Source organism: Coregonus lavaretus, assembly GCF_964263955.1.
Source record: "Coregonus lavaretus genome assembly, contig: HAP1_SCAFFOLD_928, whole genome shotgun sequence".
In the NCBI taxonomy this organism is placed as follows: Eukaryota; Metazoa; Chordata; class Actinopteri; order Salmoniformes; family Salmonidae; genus Coregonus; species Coregonus lavaretus.
In genome coordinates this window covers 89,065-110,138 of record NW_028159283.1, presented here as the reverse complement: position 1 = coordinate 110,138, position 21,074 = coordinate 89,065, and the positions used below count along the sequence as shown (strand labels likewise).

At 45.3% G+C, this 21,074-nt stretch overlaps 1 protein-coding gene across 1 annotated transcript; it reads left to right on the top strand.

Annotated features, from left to right (window-relative positions):
- The first annotated feature begins 8,243 nt into the window (after positions 1 to 8,243).
- On the top strand, positions 8,244 to 12,531 carry LOC311123056 (early growth response protein 1-like). Its single transcript, XM_084197341.1, has 2 exons — positions 8,244 to 8,999; positions 9,893 to 12,531. Exons 1-2 carry the CDS (start codon positions 8,789 to 8,791, stop codon positions 11,218 to 11,220), a joined length of 1,539 nt encoding a protein of 512 aa, XP_084053467.1. The 5' UTR covers positions 8,244 to 8,788; the 3' UTR covers positions 11,221 to 12,531.
- The last annotated feature ends 8,543 nt before the right edge of the window (positions 12,532 to 21,074 follow it).

Genomic DNA, 21,074 nt, shown 5'->3' with positions numbered 1-21,074 from the left:
ATTCCAATGCAATGCGTCCAAATGCCTCTGAGCGAAGTGAATAAAATGTGAGGTCAGTCAAGACTTAGTGACACAACAGCAACATGCAGTTTACTCTAAAGCAGTATACATGCTAAGCTACTGATACAATCATAACACGGAAATATGAGAGCTATGTAAACATAAAAACAGATTATCACAGAGGGAAGAGAGGCAGACATACAGCATAGTTTTGGATCATAAAGATAATTTCCTGTCTGTTTGGGTATTAGTAGACCTGTATCTGACACATTTTAACATTTTACTGCAGTGGGCTAAATCAGGGTCACAAAGAGTGTTTCTTGGTAGTCTTAAACAAATCTACTTTGAAACAAAAGTATATACGCCTCACACACATGGTTATGGGCTTTAAAAAAAAGAAGACACCTGTACCATGTCAGATATAAAGTTGAAATGTATTCAATTTTGAGTTTGCATCCCAGTATTACATTTTATATACACTGCTCAAAAAAATAAAGGGAACACTTAAACAACACAATGTAACTCCAAGTCAATCACACTTCTGTGAAATCAAACTGTCCACTTAGGAAGCAACACTGATTGACAATAAATGTCACATGCTGTTGTGCAAATGGAATAGACAACAGGTGGAAACTATAGGCAATTAGCAAGACACCCCCAATAAAGGTCTGGTTTTGCATGTGGTGACCACAGACCACTTCTCAGTTCCTATGCTTCCTGGCTGATGTTTTGGTCACTTTTGAATGCTGGCGGTGCTTTCACTCTAGTGGTAGCATGAGACAGAGTCTACAACCCACACAAGTGGCTCAGGTAGTGCAGCTCATCCAGGATTGCACATCAACGCGAGCTGCGGCAAGAAGGTTTGCTGTGTCTGTCAGCGTAGTGTCCAGAGCATGGAGGCGCTACCAGGAGACAGGCCAGTATATCAGGAGACGTGGAGGAGGCCGTAGGAGGGCAACAACCCAGCAGCAGGACTGCTACCTCCGCCTTTGTGCAAGGAAGAGCAGGAGGAGCACTGCCAGAGCCCTGCAAAATGACCTCCAGCAGGCCACAAATGTGCATGTGTCTGCTCAAACGGTCAGAAACAGACTCCATGAGGGTGGTATGAGGGCCCGACGTCCACAGGTGGGGGTTGTGCTTACAGCCCAACACCGTGCAGGACGTTTGGCATTTGCCAGAGAACACCAAGATTGGCAAATTCGCAACTGGCGCCCTGAGCTCTTCACAGATGAAAGCAGGTTCACACTGAGCACATGTGACAGACGTGACAGAGTCTGGAGACGCCGTGGAGAACGTTCTGCTGCCTGCAACATCCTCCAGCATGACCGGTTTGGCGGTGGGTCAGTCATGGTGTGGGGTGGCATTTCTTTGGGGGGCCGCACAGCCCTCCATGTGCTCGCCAGAGGTAGCCTGACTGCCATTAGGTACTGAGATGAGATCCTCAGACCCCTTGTGAGACCATATGCTGGTGCGGTTGGCCCTGGGTTCCTCCTAATGCAAGACAATGCTAGACCTCATGTGGCTGGAGTGTGTCAGCAGTTCCTGCAAGAGGAAGGCATTGATGCTATAGACTGGCCCGCCCGTTCCCCAGACCTGAATCCAATTGAGCACATCTGGGACATCATGTCTCGCTCCATCCACCAACGCCACGTTGCACCACAGACTGTCCAGGAGTTGGCGGATGCTTTAGTCCAGGTCTGGGAGGAGATCCCTCAGGAGACCATCCGCCACCTCATCAGGAGCATGCCCATATTATGAAATTGTATCTGCTGCTATTTGGTATTGGATTTTGTTTTATTTATATATATAATGAATGTTATCTTTATATATATTTATTAATTGTTTGTCTTTACAATTGTTATGGAAAAAAATTATTAAAAAGTCATTTTATTTGTATTTGTTATCAATCTTTATTTATTATGAAATTATGAAAAATATTAATAACATTCCACCCATGAGGCCATTAGGTCATTAGGTGACTGCAGGAAAGGGCTACGCCACACAGTGTTTTCTCTCTTTCGCTGTCTCTGTCTCTCTTTCTGTCTGTTTTCTAGAAGCTTCTTCTGACAGAGCAGATCCTCCTCACGTCAACAACATGTCTTCTCTCAGGCTCATCTCACTCTGTGTTAAAGGTCAGTCAATACCCTCCTAGTGATGGCAGTGAAAAAGCCAATGTCCCTAATGTCCCCTCGCCTAACCCACATCACAACATGGTAATGTTCCGTTACTGTAGCTTTTTTTCTGAACAAATAAGCAGGCCCTTCTCCTCTCTCTCTCCTCATCAATTGGCCCCCATTCTCTTCACTACTACACCCAGCAACATCGTAAAACTGTGTTAGCTACATTCTGCGTCTGCTCTAAAATAATCATGTCTGCTCTCTTGCTCTGTCATTATCTCTCCATCAACCCCCCACACACCCTGCGCCTGCCTACCAAATTATGTAACATCTCTGCCTTCATAACTAACCCTTGTAGTCCGCCTCCCTAATCTCTCCCTTCGAACTGGCCATTATGGAACGCAGCACACCTGTATGCTATGGGGGGATTGGGGAGACACACGGTGGGCGGGAGAGGAGCATCTGTCTGCCCATCTCTCTGCCTGCCTGGCGTTGCCTGGTGATTAATTCCGGCAGAAGTCTGGTATTTGCTCCACAGTGTGGGGATGTGAGGACCTCTCTCTCTCTTTCTCGGCATTATCACACTTTCTCTTTCCTCCTCCTGTCTCTCTCTCTCTCTCTCTCTCTCTCTCTCTCTCTCTCTCTCTCTCTCTCTCTCTCTCTCTCTATCTCTCTCTCTCTCTCTCTCTCTCTCTCTCTCTCTCTCTCTCTATCTTATTTCTCTCCCTCTCCCTCCCCTATCTTTGCATCTGTCTTGCTATCCCCTCTCTCCGTCTCTATCACCTCTATCATTTTTCTCTCCCTCCCTTTCGCCCTTCTCTCCTTTTCTCGCTCTCCCTCTCTTCTCTCGTCTTCTCTCTCTCCCCTCTCTCCACTGCTGTCTCTGGCAGATTGGAGTTTAATTAAATATTAACCGGTGCTCTGCGCAGCACGGTGGAGGCGTGAGGGAAGGCCTGAGTCGAGGGATGGGGGTGTGGTGGGTGCGTAGGTGAGGGGGAGAGCGAGCCTGCCTGTCTGCCTCCCTCCCTCCCTCCCTGAGCCGGGGCTAGACGCTGGAGCCTCATCAGATGAGGACTCCTCTGGCTGTTCTGCGTGGGCAACAACGGGGAACACACCGGCTAGAATGAACTGGCTAACCCAAACACACAACCATAAACAGAAACACACAAGCGTGTATGTACGTATGCTGTATGTGCACACATGCACGCACGCACGCACACACAAACACACACACACACACACACACACACACACACACAACAGCAGCTCAGCTTATAGTGTTTATCATCTTTATTACTTTATTACTTTCTTCAGAGTTTTCCCTAAACTGATTTTATTACATTGTCTTCAGATTATCTAGTCTCTTAGCTGCATGTAGTTATCGACCTTGGAAAGTGATGCATGACAGCCACAACAGATACAGACAAGAGTTTGGCTTGGTTTTGCCTTGAAGCCCTTACAGCACAGAATCACTATAGATACCTCTCCTGGACCAGCCTTGTACAATGTTTGTGACATTCACACAGCCATTCATGGACACTCACTAAACTATTGCAACAAAATCAGCCTTGGATAACCACAGTCACTCACAACCATTAGACTCTCAAGACATTTCAGAGTCCATTTTTGAACCATATAGCTCTCTCCTCTCTCTTCTCTCTCTATTTGGGCTATATCAGTGATGTTGTGCTGTGCCCGCTTTAGACCCATCCAAAATAATTTGACTCTCTACAGACATTTTATGATCCCTTTTAGAACCACATATCCCTCTCCAAGGGTCTCTCCAGGTACACTAAGTATTTAGACTTTGTTTGGGAGGCTGGCAGTGCCAGTCCTGGATCATCCATAATATATGACACACTCTAATGGGGGTAAACAGAAAGTTACCCCAAGGCAGGAAGGGAAACGCTGGGGAGAGAATCCAAACCATGGAGTAAAATGTACTGTATACTGGGTGGTGGGTGCCAAATGGAACAACAACAGCTTGTGAGCAGAAGTTTTGTGTGTTGGGGGGTAAGGTGATGTGTGTGTGTGTGTGTGTGTGTGTGTGTGTGTGCGTGCGTGCGTGCACGCGTTCTTATGCTTACATGTGTGTGCATTGAAGTACCCAGAGGCCTACTGGTTTACATAGACGTCAGGGTTAGGTTAAATTCCAATTGAAGGCAGCCAATTCAGGAAATAAACCAAAATTACAATTTAATAATCGAAAAAAAGGCATTTATTTTCAATGACTTCTCAATAAACTGAAAAGTAAAAGCTATTTATTTCTAACTTTTTTAAATGTCTCAATTTTTTATTCAAATCACATCCTGAATTGACTGCCTTCAATTAGAATTTAGCCCGTAGAACAACCTGGTCTCAGAGCATTTCGAATTATTCTTTAAGTAAATCGAAGATGCTCCATTTATGATATGTTGCGTCTTGTATGGTATATATTAATTTGTGGATGTCCATCATCTATTTAATATCAGATATTATGAATTACAATTTGGATTATATGATACGAATTTGCAAAATGTACAATATGTTACAGATTTTGCGAAACGTACAATATGTAACAAATTTGCAAAACACATGAGATGTTACGAAATCCAATTTGTTGTGGCTAACGTTGGCTAGGTGGCTAATGCTAATGTTAGCTAGCTGGCTAATGTTAGCTAGGCTAGGGGTTAGGGTTAGGATTAGGGTTAAGGTTAGGGTTAGGGTTATGGTTAAGGTTAGGGTTAAGGTTAAGGTTAGGAGTTAGGTTAAATGGTTAAGGTTATGGTTAAGGTTAGGGGAAGGGTTGGCTAAAAGTCTTAATATTAGGGTTAGGAGAAGGGTTAGCTAACATGCTAAGTAGCTGCAAAGTAACTAAAAAGTAGTAAGTATACTGAACAAAAATATATACGCAACATCCAACAATTTCAACAATTTTACTGAGTTACAGTTCATATAAGGAAATCCGTCAATTGAAATAAATTCATTAGGCCCTAATCTATGGATTTCACATGACTGGGCAGGGGCGCATACATGGGTGGGCCTGGGAGGGCATAGGCCCATCCAGTGGGGAGCCAGGCCCAGCCAATCAGAATGAGTTTTTCCCCACAAAAGGGCTTTAATACAGAAATAAATACTCCTCAGTTGCATCAGCTGTCTAGTTGGCTGGTGTCAGACGATCCTGCAGGTGAAGAAGCCGCAAAGTGGAGGTCCTGTGCTGGCGTGGTTACACATGGTCTGCGGATGTGAAGCCGGTTGGATGTACTGCCAAATTCTCTAAAACAATGCTTATGGTAGAGAAATTAACATTAAATTGATGGACATCCCTGCAGTCAACATGCCAATTGCACGCTCCCTCAAAAATTGAGACATCTGTAAGAGCGTCTGCTAAATGACTAAAATGTCAATGTAAAAACTGCACATTTTAGAGTGGCCTTTTTTTGTCCCCAGCACAAGGTGCACCTATGTAATGATCATGATGTTTAATCAGCTTCTTGATATGCCACACCTGTCAGGTGGAGGGATGAACTTGGCAAAGGAGAAATGCTCACTAACAAGGAAGAAAACAAATTTGCGCACAACATTTGAGAGTAATAAGCTTTTTGTGCATGTTGAAAATGTATGGGATCTTTCATTTCAGCTCATGAAACATGGGAGCTACACTTTACATGTTGCATTTATATTTTTGTTCAGTATAGTTTAAAAGTTGTTAATTAGCTAAAATGCTAACGTTTTTCGTGATGAGATTCGAACATGCAGCCTTTGGGTCACTAGACGTTTGCGTTATACGCTCACCCTTCCACCCCGACCAACCACCCTCCTTTTAATTTTTGCCTTAAGTAACCTTCTGTCTTATGTAACCATACCAAACATAACATATCATACTAATTTTAAGTCCCGGTTTACATTTACTATCTTACGTCTAGTCTATGAGACCAGGCTGCATAGGACCACCATCCTTGATCCAGCATCCCTGGAGTCAAGATCAAGATTAACCTGAATGACAGACAGAAATAGTCATTAGAAAGTGTAGTATTGGGGTATCAATAGCCCTACATTGAGGGATATAAACGTTGGCAAACATGGACACAGGGGTTACATTTATGGAATGTTCACCCTCTGTGGATGAAAGGGAGAACGCGTTGGATATTGAACATGGTGCAGCAACCAATTTGAGCAGTTGTTCCACTACTTACTAACTCCAAATGTAATATTCTTATGTAACACTAGTTATATTTTCATTAAGTTTACCTAGAGTTGTGCCCTCTCCAAAGGGTTGAAGTCTCACCCACACACTTCTCTCCTGTTGGCCTACAGTAGGTCTAAACACACAACCATAGAATGTTTAACAATGAGCTTGCCTGCATAGCTCCAGTCAGCATCGGGCCGGTGGAAACATCGATTTCCTGTCAGAGCCATCGAGGAGTCCCCGCTCCCTGGCCTGCAGTGGGGCTGGAACAGCCAGGGGGAACATCAGTAACCCACAGGCGTTCTGGCAGCGTTTAGTGGCGGTTTGTTCATTCGTCCTATTACCTCCGTGAGTGGCAGAGAGTTTCCCGGAGTAGCCTATTGAGTAGGGGAGGCCGGGGTAACCCCGCAATTAGTCTGATAGGACAGTCGTGGCCCAGAGCCTCGTCAGCATCCGCTGGCCTCCAGCATCATTCATCAATGACAAAGAGGTAGATAGAGAAAGCATCTTCCTAATTCTAAGAAATAGTAGGGGATGGACTTAATGAATGATGCGTAATTTACACGTCCATAGATGACCTAGTCTCCACTCAAATTGACGAGAGGAGAGACTTATTGTTTATTGCTTGAGAATTGTTTGTGGTATTCAATTATCTGTGCCGCTGGTCAAAGTAATCTCCGTACCATGCATGTTCATAATAGTGGCTTACACTTTCATAACCACTCTCAAGGGCTTGAACCATTTCATTGCCAGGCAAGCAGCCCTGAATAGGCCTACGCCTACAATGCACTAATTAATACAATTCCCAAAACCAAGTGAAAGAAAACGACTACATTCACATAGCCTATTGCCTAACCATGACCCGTTCTGAAAATATGCATTTTGACAGCAAAGATACAAAAAATATATAATAATAACACGCGGTACTGCCATCATTGCGTAGGATTTCCGGCCTCTCTCTTCCTCTCACCTGTCAAACTGCTGATGTCTAACTAACTCATTCATTGATGAGGTAGACAATAATGTTTGCAATTAAATTCTTCAAAAACATGTTTTTTTCCACGTCTCCTCGGTGCACCTTTTTGTGCGTCAACGGGATGGGTAGGCTGGCTATGAAAAGATGCATAGATTGTGAATGCATAGAACTAATGTCCCCTTTCAGATATTATAATGCAAGATTCATGACAATAGTATAATTTGTCAAATATATGAACACACTTATGTTGCGTTTTTGTGCATTCGTGTTGATGCAGAACTGCAATTGCATTGCAATAATATAACTGAAACCCATACTGAAACGAGCTGCATAGAGAACTGTTTATTACATTTTCATTTAGATCATTTAAAAGCTTGCAATACAGCTGAAATGTACCAGCTTCTATCTAAAATAAAGGCTACAGTGTTTTCCTTGCTGGTTTGGGTGAGGGAGGAGTATGGTGCGGAGTGCTGACATTACTTATTGTACGGTGTACTGAGTAGAGTGCTGGACTTGAGCTGCACTCCTACCTCTCATTCACTGCTGCCAAGCACCGATCAGCGTTACCTCAGGAAGCTCCAAATAAGGGCAAGGAAATGGAAACCCACCGGAATAGTTCCTTACTTAGACACAACCTTATATGGCATGGCAGAGCTGGGTTTTCCGGCAAGCGTGCAGCCTGCTACACAGATGGGAAATCCGAATCTAAACAACGCGCCATCGGGGAGACAGCAAGAATTATGCCGCCTTCTCTAGCAGGGATTCTATGAAGATGCATCGATTCAGGGTTGAGGAAGAGCGGTTATCTTCCCGCGATTTATTGCACTGGTTCAATATAAAGTGTCTCCTCTCTGCTTTCCCCCTGGCCAACGTCATGTGTCCTCCACTGCAGTGCCTAAATATGGGCTTCCTCCACTCCATACATGGACATCTACGTCACGGAGAGAGGGTATATAAAGGAGTGGGGATTCTCTGAGCATGAGAGTGCGCCCTCAGAGCTCAGAACAGCTAACCTTAGAGCAGAGATAGCCAGATACACACATACAGCGCTTTCTCCCTAACTAAGAACATTTTCACTCAAAAAGTAAAAGTGAATTCAAAGCAACAACAACAACAAATTATCCAAAAGGGCAACACCCTAATTGGATTAAACTAGTGAAAAGAAAAAATATATTAATGATTATTTATCATTAATTTTAGGGAATGAGTAAAAGGGACATCTGATCTAACTACTCTTCTCAGAAAGAAAATAATAAAGTGGATTTGTACACATCTTGGACAAGAGGAGGAACAAGACAAGAAGACTCTTGGAGAACCAGAGAAAAGAGAGAAAGAAATAGAAGATAATATCTCCTCATCCTCAGCAGCAGCAGTAGCAGTCTGACCCTGCTCCCTAAAGTGGACTGGTGATTTCCTCCACCTGAGAGAGGACTATCACCACTCTGCCCAGACTGCACCCAGCCTCGCTGCACTCCTCTCCAGCCTCCAGCGCAGCCTCAGCCCCCTACAGCACCACATCCCTGGAGGATGGCTGCAACCAAGACAGAGATGCTCAATCCAGCCCTGCAGATCTCAGACGCCCTCAGCTTCACCCACTCGCACATGGATAACTATCCCAAGCTGGAGGATATGATGATGTTGAGCTCCGCTGGGACCCCCTTCCTCTCTGCCTCAGCGCCCGAGGGAGCAGATTTCGGATCGGGGGAGCCAGGAGAGCAGTATGACCACCTTACTGGAGGTAAGAGTGTCTCCTTGGTCTATTGCTGTATGGAACTACTGTATTGTATTGTATTGTATGATAGACTGCATTCTGCAGTAGCAGAATGCATGGCATGAAACAGTTGATACATAATGCATAATAATGCATGATCATTGTTTGTGTTCAGCTGGCAACTATTAATTACATTTCAGCTTCAAGAGAAGACCCTTGATATGTTGAATATGCTCTTTGAATGAGATATGTCTACTTCTAATTATGTTTAGATTTTCTTTTTAAATAAACAAATTAAATATAATAAAGCAATTTAATGAATGACGATTGGAAATACCTAACCCCCCCAAAATTGAGAATTTGATCAATTAAATTGTAGCTCTTCATCACTTTTGGATTGTATTTGAGCTTCAGCATTGCTCACTCATTGCATACCTTCAGACAGTCTAGAGCTACACTAAAATTGCATTCCTAAAACCAGCTGAACTGCAGTTTCAGTAATCAATTTCCTTTGGCTATGTGGTGGACTTCAAGAGCTTGGCGCGCGTGTGTGTTTGTGTGCGTCACAGAAAAAAAATACAACTGTAAAATAAAATATATCTAAAAATGCATGCAGATGGCTTGGCTTGACTTGCACGACAGCTCTCGTCTATCTTTTGGTTAGTGGAGGAAATGGCTGGTGTGGGAGTTTAGAGGTGGGAAAGAGCTGGGGTTGCTGGGCTGGGAGGGAGGGAGGCTGGTTCTCCTGCTTTGCGTAGGCACCTGCTGCTCTTAGAGAGGAGAGGGGCAACACTGTCCACCTCTGGCAGGATTCCCCTTCTCCCTCCCTCCCTCCCTCCCTCCCTCCCTCCCTCCCTCCCTCCCTCCCTCCCTCCCTCCCTCCCTCATGGATATTAATTGATTAATCTTTCTCTTTGCAGATACGTTACCTGATATCTCCATGAACTGTGAGAAGTCGATGGGCGAGCAGAGCTACTCCACCCAGCGGCTGCCTCCCATCTCCTACACCGGCCGCTTCACCATGGAGCCCGCCACCAACAGCAGCAACAGCCTGTGGGCCGAGCCCCTGTTCAGTCTGGTCAGTGGGCTGGTTGCGATCAACCCCCCCTCCACCTCCACCCCATCCTCCTCCGCCTCTCAGACCGGCACCTCTTCCTCGTTGTCCTCCTCTATCTCATCCATCGCCATCTCCTCTCAGAGCTCCGGTCTGAGCTGCTCCGTCCACCACAGTGAGAATAACCCCATCTACTCGGCTGCTCCTACCTACTCCAGCGCCAGCCCTGACATATTTTCCGATCAGGGCCAGTGCTTCCCCAGCCCCGCCGGAGGGTCGCTCCAGTACAACCCTCCAGCCTACCCTAACGGGAAGATGTGTGGCAACAGCTTCCCTGTGCCCATGATCCCTGACTACCTCTTCCCCCAGCAGCAGGGGGAGATTAGCCTTCTACCTGATCAGAAGCCCTTCCAGAACGGGTCAGGCCAGCCCTCCCTCACCCCCCTGTCCACCATAAAAGCCTTCGCCACCCAGACAGGCTCCCAAGACCCGAAGCGTGTCTACCAGTCCCAGGTGATCAAGCCCAGCCGCATGCGCAAGTACCCCAACCGGCCCAGCAAGACGCCGCCCCACGAGAGGCCGTATGCCTGCCCCGTGGAGACATGCGACCGCCGTTTCACCCGCTCAGACGAGTTGACACGCCACATCCGCATCCACACAGGCCAGAAGCCCTTCCAGTGCCGTATCTGCATGCGCAACTTCAGCCGCAGCGACCACCTGACCACGCACATACGCACGCACACCGGTGAGAAGCCCTTCGCCTGCGAGATCTGTGGACGCAAGTTTGCCCGCAGCGACGAGAGGAAGAGGCACACCAAGATCCACATGAGGCAGAAGGACAAGAAGGCGGAAAACGGTGGGATGACTGGGTTGTTGGCTGTAGCAGCAGCTTCAGCATCAGCCCCTTCCCCTGCCTCTAGTTACGCCTCTCCCATCACCTCCTACCCCTCCCCGGTCTCCTCCTACCCCTCCCCAGTCACATCCTGCTACTCCTCTCCCATCCACACCTCGTACCCCTCTCCCTCCATCGCCACCACCTACCCCTCTGTCTCCATGTCCATGTCCACTACCTTTCAGTCCTCCATGGCATCCTCCTTCCCCTCCTCCGTAGCCTCCATCTACACCTCTCCGGTCCCCACCCCGCTATCAGACATGCAGTCCACACTCTCCCCAAGGACAATCGAGATCTGCTAAGGAAGAGAAAGAGAAAACACATTTTATTCTCTCCTCCTCACCACTCAGTACAATCTCTTTGAGGGGAGAAATCAGCATCAAAAGACTTGTTATTCACCTTCTGAAAAGCACTTTTCTGCCTGCTCCCTCCGCAAGCTCTGTTCAGTGAATCCTCAGATTCACCTGAAGAAGAGATAAAACTATACACACGTCAAGGACAAAGACAATATAGAAGACAAAAAGGGATTTTTTCTTTCTCTGTCGATAAAGCAAATGCAGCGCTTCAAACAAGGCATACAAGACTTTCTAGAGCCGGAGTTGAAACTGGCGTAGACAGGTCGTTCCTATTAGTGAATGCACAGACGGAGACAAACAGACAGACAGACTGAACATTGCCTGGTACTAAGGCACGCTTGCCCTCCGAGGCTATCATTTACAGTACACAATGCATTGAATGATATACATAAGCTACATAATATGTATATTGTACTCGTGCCATGTTTTGCTCCTTTTTCCCCCATTCTTTGGTACCATTGATGTGAAAAACTTATTTGCATTGTATTATTTGAAGTGAGCAGGGCCATATTTTCTATTCTAATACTTTCTCTATGATGTAGTGATGACGATGCTGTGATGCGTTTTTTTTTAAACTTTGTTTGATGACGAAATAAGCACTTAAGTATTCAAGCATGTGTTAAGAGTGATGTTAGTTTCTATTGTTTTGTAAATATCATCCACTGGTACTATCTTTCTCTTTCTCACATCATGTGACATATCAGTCTGTTATGTGGACAAAAAAGAGAAAAAAATACAACTTAAACTAAAAAAAAAACTAAACAGCCAACGTTCCCGTTTCTGGTGCCTTTTTGTGAAGCCTTGCTGATGTTTTGACACGGCTGCGTGCGAGAGATGATGCGTTGCGTCTCGCCTTAAGGGTTGAAGGGATATTTTTGTTACAGAATGTAAGTTATGCTCAGACAAAGAGAAAGGGAAGAAAGGGACGAGATGATATGAGGGCACCGCTTCATTTCTTTAGAATGTAAGCAAAATTATAAACTATATTTTTTTAACAGAAGAAATGTAAATATCCACACCTTCAAGTTGGAATGTTGTACTTACCTACTGAGTAGGCATGGGATTCTTTTGTATGTTATATACATGCGGCTCATTATTTTGTGGTTTATGTCTATTTTGTATTTGTGTTTGTTAAATCAAGTGACTGTTTCTGGCTTCTCAACACATTGAATGCGCTTAACTGCCAATGGGATATTTGGTGTACATGATATCCTCCCAGAAATTAAATATAAATAAAACGTAAATATATGTATAGAATTGCCTTCCGTACTTTATTACTGACTGGTTTCAAATATTTCCATTGGTACATGACAAAAATCATATTAGAGCATCTCATTGCATTTCAGGGCTCATATCTGTAGCCTGCATCCTCACCCATCCATCCCATACATTATAGCCTATACATGCACATCATAGGCTATATCATAATCCGATATGTGCATGCTCTATAAGTGGATTCCCCCACAGTTCCCACATCATGGGGACCTTTAGTCTAATTGAAGAGACATTTCCCAGAATGATTTCACGGTCACTACATTGATCATTGTTCTCCTGGTGAACCTTCATTGAGAAAGCAAATGCATGACTCCCATGACTATCTAGACTATATGAAGATGGGGACTAGCAACTTAGATATAATTGTATCTACATGCTACTTTGAGATATTAGGCTAATCGATATGAACCTCGTTCCCTGCTATTTGAGCATGAGCGAAAGTTTTTAAACAAGATTCAAATCATTCAATCGATAGAGGTCTACCCATATTGTTTTTAGATTTTGGACATTCAGGTAATTATTACATAACTAGGTTAAGGGCTCTATTCAATCTGTAGCGCTGAAGATCTGCTTTATAGCACAATTGACAATGAAAGGCAATGTTCCCGCAGTCGCGGACACTGCATTCACTGTAAACACTGCATATGTCGGCTCAATCGGAAATCACCTTGACGTTTTTATGCAGATCTTTTGCGATACTTCTGCGATATGGATTGAATCCAGCCCTTACTACATACAGTGCTTTCAGAAAGTATTCATACCCCTTGACTTATTCCACATTTTGTTGTGTTACAGTCTGAATTCAAAATTGATTAAATAGATTGTTTTCTCACCCATCTACACACAATACCCCATAACGACAAAGTGAAAAAATGTTTTTAGACATTTGTGCTAATCTAATGAAAATGAAATACAGAAATATCTCATTTACATAAGTATTCACACCCCTGAGTCAATACTTTATAGAAGCACCTTTGGGTCTTTCCGGGTAAGTCTCTAAGAGCTTTCCATACCTGGATTGTGCAACATTTTCCCATTATTCATTTCAAAATTCATCAAGCTCTGTCAAGTTGGTTGATGATCATTGCTAGACAACCATTTTCAGGTCTTGCCATAGATTTTCAAGTAGTAATCAAAACTGTAATCTCAGCCGCTCAGGACCATTCACTGTCTTCTTGGTAAGCAACTCCAGTGTAGATTTGGCCTTGTGTTTTAGGTTAGTGTCCTGCTGAAAGGTGAATTAATCTCCCAGTGTCTGGTGGAAAGCAGACTGAACCAAGTTTTCCTCTAGGATTTTGCCTGTGCATAGCTCCATTCCGTTTCTTTTTTATCCTGAAAAACTCCCCAGTCCTTAACGATTACAAGCATACCCATAACATGATGCAGCCACCACTATACTTGAAAATATGGAGAGTGGTAGTAATGTGTTGTATTGGATTTGCCCCAAACATAACACTTTGTATTCAGGACAAAAAGTTAATTGCTTTGCCACATTTTTCACAGTATTACTTTAGTGCCTTGTTGCAAACAGGATATATGTTTAGGAATAATTTGATTCTATATGTATTGTTCTGAGACCGCTTGTGACACTGTGAATTCATCTGCGTGGGGTTATTATCGAATGTTCGAAGCAGATGAAAGCGTGGACAGTAACAAGTGCTCCTCTGGAATCTAGGAGATGATTTTAACCGCCGCCTATTTCAAAGAATATAAGTTACATTGCCATTTATATATTCATCATGATTATCACTGAAAACGTCATCGGCCTAGTGCTCATTCTGATAACTAGACCACTCCACCGTCCCTCTCTTCCATGTGGTGTTCATGCGGCTAGGCTTAATTGTAGGCTTGTATGCTACTGAGTCAAATCAAATCAAATTAAATTGTATTTGTCACATGCGCCGAATACAACAGGTGTAGACCTTACTGTCAATGCAAATAGTCCGGGTGGCCATTTGATTTGTTGTTCAGCAGTCTTATGGCTTGGGGGTAGAAGCTGTTAAGGAGCCTTTTGGACCTAGACTTGACACTCCGGTACCGCTTGCTGTGCGGTAGCAGAGAGAACGGTCTATGACTTGGGTGACTGGAGTCTTTGACAATTTTTTGGGCCTTCTTCTGACACCGCCTAGTATATAGGTCCTGGATGGCAGGAAGCTTGGCCCCAGTGATGTATTGGGCTGTACGCACTACCCTCTGTAGTGCCTTACGGTTGGATGCTGAGCAGTTGCCATACAAGGCGGTGATGCAACCGGTCAGGATGCTCTCGATGGTGCAGCTGTAGAACTTTTTGAGAATCTGGGGACCCATGCCAAATATTTTCAGTCTCCTGAGGGGGAAAAGGCATAGTCGTGCCCTCTTTACGACTTTCTTGGTGTGTTTGGACCATGATAGTTTGTTGGTGATGTGGACACCAACGAACTTGAAACTCTCGACCTGCTCAAATACAGCCCCATCGATGTGACTGGGGGCGTGTTTGGCCCTCCTTTTCCTGTAGTCCATGATCATCTCCTTTGTCTTGCTCACATTGAGGGAGAGGTTGTTGACCTGGCACCACACTGCCAGGTCTCTCACCTCCTCCCTATAGGCTGTCTCATCGTTGTCAGTGATCAGGCCTACTACCATTGTGTTGTCAGCAAACTTAATGATGGTGTTGGAGTCGTGCTTGGCCACGCAGTCGTGGGTGAACAGGGAGTACAGGAGGGGACTGAGCATGCACCCCTGAGGGGCCCCCGTGTTGAGGATCAGCGTGGCAGATGTGTTGTTGTCTACCCTTACCACCTGGGGGCGGCCCGTCAGGAAGTCCAGGATCCAGTTGCAGAGGGAGGTGTTTAGTCCCAGGGTCCTTAGCTCAGTGATGAGCTTTGTGGGCAGTATGGTGTTGAACGCTGAGCTGTAGTCAATGAACAGCATTGTCACATAGGTGTTCCTTTTGTCCAGGTGGGAAAGGGCAGTGTGGAGTGCGATTGAGATTATGTCATCTGTGGATCTGTTGGGGCAGTATGAGAATTGGAGTGGGTCTAGGGTTTCCGGGATGATGGTGTTGATGTCAGCCATGACCAGCCTTTCAAAGCACTTCATGGCTACCGACGTGAGCGCTACGGGGCAGTAGTCATTTAGGCAGGTTACCTTCGCTTTCTTGGGCACAGGGACTATGGTGGTCTGCTTGAAACATGTAGGTATTTCAGACTCGGCCAGGGAGAGGTTGAAAATGTCAGTGAAGACCGCGCATGCTCTGAGTACATGTCCTGGTAATCCGTCTGGAGTGATGTAAATTATTTGAGAACATTAATTTATGTGCCAAAATGGAAGGCCTAATTGGCACATGTGATGATAGTTTATCAGTTTTAGTCCTATTTAGATTAATTAATCCAAATTCTGAAGATTAGGCCTACTTAAGAAGCATAGGCTACACAGCCTTTTCATCATGGCGCAGTCATCAAATATCCTTCTCCAACTTTTAAACGTTGCCAAACATCACTGAACCCAGAGCACTATATAACTGTACTAACATCCATATAGTGCAGACAAGTAGGACTAGAGTTTTTTTCCCAAAGTTAGGGTGTGCAATACACTCACCACCAAAATACGCACAAATGCAAACACAGCTAAAAAGGAAGACGGAAAACAAGTGAAAGAGAGAGGCATAGAGGGAAAGGAAAATAATTAAGATAATTAGTCTCCTGATCCCAAATTGACTTTCTAAACTGGGTTTGATGAGGTGTGTGTGTGCGTGTGTGATTTTGCCATGTTAGCAGTGATATCCTCCGTCCCAATGCTCCAGTGTATATCCCTTAGCTAACACTCACAGTCCCCCCAACAGACATCCCTCGACACACCCCTCTTCTCTTCCGCTGACTGAAAGTGTGTATGTGTGTGTATGTGTGTTTCCAAACAAAACAAAACAATGCAGAGACAGGAACAATAACAACAACAGCCGGCAATCAAACAATACAGCACTGCTGGAAGATAAAGGATGCTCCATTTTTCAGGCGGAGAAATCTACATAATTACTGTACTATAATTGAATTATACACAACAATATGTTCAGGCATGGACACACACCCGAACTCACACACACAAGCACAAACCAGCACTGAAGTTCAATTCCTTAGGGGACGTCGCGAGGACCGAGATTATACCTATTCTTCAACTAAAAAGCATTTTAAATTTCACCGCCCGCAGTGTTTTGGAAAGCCAAACGTTTTCCATCATTGTTTACAGTATTATTGTGGTCACAGAGGCTATATGTCTTATGAAAATCCATTAGCGCTTGCTCTAATCTGAAATCACATTGTTGTCTTTGTGAGGTCTAGTTTACTGCCAGATTGCCGCATATGGAGGTATTCAGACTGCATTCAGCGCAAGGCGTGGAGTTATTTTGAGCCAACTTTGTCACACTGTGTCCAACACACCAACTTCAGAGACGGGAGGGCAATTTCTTTGAAAGTGCCTGGGATGTGTGCATTACCGTTTCCCTTTGCTGCTGTTCCAAGGATTTCTAGCACATACAGTATCAAAGCTCACTTGCAGGCATGTTCTGTTTGAGAAGGGGTGGTTGGGAGCAGAATGAGTGTTGTGGCTTCACTGTGCCCTAACCCACAATGGAGCCACCTCATGGCCCCCACAGGCTTCCACTTCAAGAGCCCTTTGTTCAAAAATGTACTTGTTCTCTTATTCTTTTTGGGGAGCTGTGTAATAGGGTACAAAAAGCATGACGAAAAGGGAGTAATTCCTTTCTCCCTTAGTCCCTTCTCCCTCTAATTTACTCTCTCTCTCCTTCGCTCTTTCTCTCTCTCCTTCGCTCTTTCTCTTTCTCCTTCGCTCTTTCTCTCTCTCTTTCTCTCTTTCTCTCTATCATTCGCTCTTTCTCTCTCTCCTTCACTCTTTCTCTCTCTCTTTTGCTCTTTCTCTCTATCCTTCGCTCTTTCTCTCTCTCCTTCTACCTGTCTCTGCTTCACTCTTTCTTTATGTTATCTTCCCTTTCCCTCTCACTCTCCTTCTCTCTCCATCTCTATCTCCATCTCTTTCCCTCTCACTCTCCTTCTCTCTCCATCTCTATCTCCATCTCTTTCCCTCTCACTCTCCTTCTCTCTCCATATCTATCTCCATCTCTTGCCCTCTCACTCTCCTTCTCTCTCCATCTCTATCTCCATCTCTTTCCCTCTCACTCTCCTTCTCTCTCCATCTCTCTCTCCATCTCTTTTCCTCTCACTCTCCTTCTCTCTCATCTCTATCTCCATCTCTTTCCCTCTCACTCTCCTTCTCTCTCCATCTCTATCTCCATCTTATGCCCTCTCACTCTCCTTCTCTCTCCATCTCTCTCTCCATCTCTTTCCCTCTCACTCTCCTTCTCTCTCTATCTCTATCTCCATCTCTTTCCCTCTCACTCTCCTTCTCTCGCTCTCCTCTCTCCTGTGCGCTGCTGATTTAACTGGCGATGCTAATGATCCATCCCCTCTATTCTGATGCAAGGTCTGTCTGCACGGTTCCCTTTCATCCACATACAAATGTGATCTTATTGCCTCTTCACCCTCGGGCCTTTTAAGATGCCTTTTTGAAATATGCTGTTTGATAAGCACATCATTGGCTAAGTCCCCGCAGTGATTAGAGCTGGCTTTAATGTGAGCAGGGAGTGAGGCTGGAGCTCCTGAACCTCGGGCCCCTGGCCCCTGGCTCCTGGCTCCTGGCTCCTGGCTCCTCGGCCCTTGGCATATGTTGGGGCCACTGGGAGCTCACTGTAGTGGTGAAGAGGGCACACACACACACACACACACACACACACACACACACACACACACACACACACACACACACACACACACACACACACGGCTGCTCCAAAACAGCTGTCTCTCATCCTCTGACCTCAGCAGGGAGAGATTAAACAGGGGGAGGACACTAGGGGGGATGAGCCTCTCAGTCTCTCAGACACTCCGCCTCTGTGTGAATGAAGCCCTTACTGGTACGGTATCCCACATCTCTATTCCAGGAGGAGGACAGGGACTGTGGAAGTAGGATTTGCTTGAAGGTCTTTTTGCTGTGCTTCTTGTAGAGATACACAGTGATCTCATTTTGAGTAGGATGTGCAGGATGCCTTTTCATCACTATCTCCCTGACCACTAGGGAGCACAGGATACAATTACTGTAGCAGGTGCTTTTAATCATTTCTCACGCACCATTTCATGCACCCAAAACCTTTTAATTCTTGTGGATGTTCACACAGTATGTCTATTTTCCTATTACACTTTATGGGCCCCCAGGCCCTGTTATTTGGGTTTGTTATTACAAACAGAGTGCCATGTGTTTTGCTTAAAGATGAGGTCAGTAAAGATGGTCAGAGATGCGGCCGTTTATCAATGACATTGTTTATTATGACAGGTCTGGGCCTTGTGATTTAGGCATGAAATCTGTGTTCCGCCAGGCTGAGAAAACGTCTGTCTGCCAGCTCTGACGTCACCACTCAATTATCTCCCAACGCTGTCAGACCTGACCAGACCGCTCTCACACCAAGCTGACCCAACAGATGCACGTTTTAACGTCTACCCACACACATATACGCATGCATGCAGGATATCACCTGTTGCTCTCCCCAGCTTGGCTCGGTTGGGAGTGTGTGTATGTCCGTGTGTGTGTGTGCGTTTGTGTGTGTGGCTCTACTTCGGCCTCAACACTAGCCATTATTCCGAACACGATTACTCTTTCAGTAGTGTTAATTGCATTTCCAAGGACACACATGCTTTTTCAAGTACAGTCCCATCGAAATAGACAACAAAAACAATAACTCTCTCAAGTATCACCAAATGAAATGCCACTTCTACTCCACTTCAAGTAGCGCACTGCTTTAACAAATGCACCTAGGTGGCAGGGAAACACAAACAGATCCCCCATAAGCCTCCAGGGTTGTTTCCCTCTCTTTCCCAGCCTGGCTATCGGATACGATCACTGTACACAGCCTGTAAGACTAAAGTAAATAAATACAGTCAAGCACTTCAGAGAGGCGTCGGCTTCTATCATGATAAAACTGATGCTATGCTACACTCCACTTCCCCCCTCCTAGTACAGTCGTGGTCAAAAGTTTTGAGAATGACACAAAAATTAATTTGGGGTAAAGTCAATTTCTCTGATGAATCCCCTTTTCGATTGTTACAGTCCTGTGTAATGCCAACAATAAAGCATCCTGAGACATTTTACATTTACATTTACGTCATTTAGCAGACGCTCTTATCCAGAGCGACTTACAAATTGGTGCATTCACCTTATAGCCAGTGGGATAAACATTTTACACATTTTTATGATTTTATTAGTTTTTTTTTCTAATTATTTCATTTATGATTTTATATATATTTTTATTTTTATTTTTTTCTTAAAATCTATTTTATCATTTTTTAGTATATCTTGTTTTCTTTTTTACCTTTATTTTATTTTTGACCTTTTCTTTTTCTTTCCTTTTTTATTAGTTTTTTTCTTTTTTGGGGTGGGGTGGGGTGGGGTAGAAGGATTACTTTATCCTATCCCAGGTGTTCCTTAAAGAGGTGGGGTTTCAAATGTCTCCGGAAGGTGGTGAGTGACTCCGCTGTCCTGGCGTCGTGAGGGAGCTTGTTCCACCATTGGGGTGCCAGAGCAGCGAACAGTTTTGACTGGGCTGAGCGGGAACTGTGCTTCAGCAGAGGTAGGGGAGCCAGCAGGCCAGAGGTGTATGAACGCAATGCCCTCGTTTGGGTGTAGGGACTGATCAGAGCCTGAAGGTACGGAGGTGCCGTTCCCCTCACAGCTCCGTAGGCAAGCACCATGGTCTTGTAGCAGATGCGAGCTTCAACTGGAAGCTAGTGTAGTGTGCGGAGGAGCGGGGTGACGTGAGAGAACTTGGGAAGGTAGAACACCAGACGGGCTGCGGCATTCTGGATGAGTTGTAGGGGTTTAATGGCACAGGCAGGGAGCCCAGCCAACAGCGAGTTGCAGTAATCCAGACGGGAGATGACAAGTGCCTGGATTAGGACCTGTGCCGCTTCCTGTGTAAGGCAGGGTCGTACTCTCCGAATGTTGTAGAGCATGAACCTACAGGATCGGGTCACCGCCTTGATGTTAGCGGAGAACGACAGGGTGTTGTCCAGGGTCACGCCAAGGCTCTTCGCACTCTGGGAGGAGGACACAACGGAGTTGTCAACCGTGATGGCGAGATCATGGAACGGGCAGTCCTTCCCCGGGAGGAAGAGCAGCTCCGTCTTGCCAAGGTTCAGCTTGAGGTGGTGATCCGTCATCCATACTGATATGTCTGCCAGACATGCAGAGATGCGATTCGCCACCTGGTTATCAGAAGGGGGAAAGGAGAAGATTAGTTGTGTGTCGTCTGCGTAGCAATGATAGGAGAGGCCATGTGAGGATATGACAGAGCCAAGTGACTTGGTGTATAGCGAGAATAGGAGAGGGCCTAGAACTAAGCCCTGGGGGACACCAGTGGTGAGAGCACGTGGTGCGGAGACAGCTTCTCGCCACGCCACTTGGTAGGAGCGACTGGTCAGGTAGGA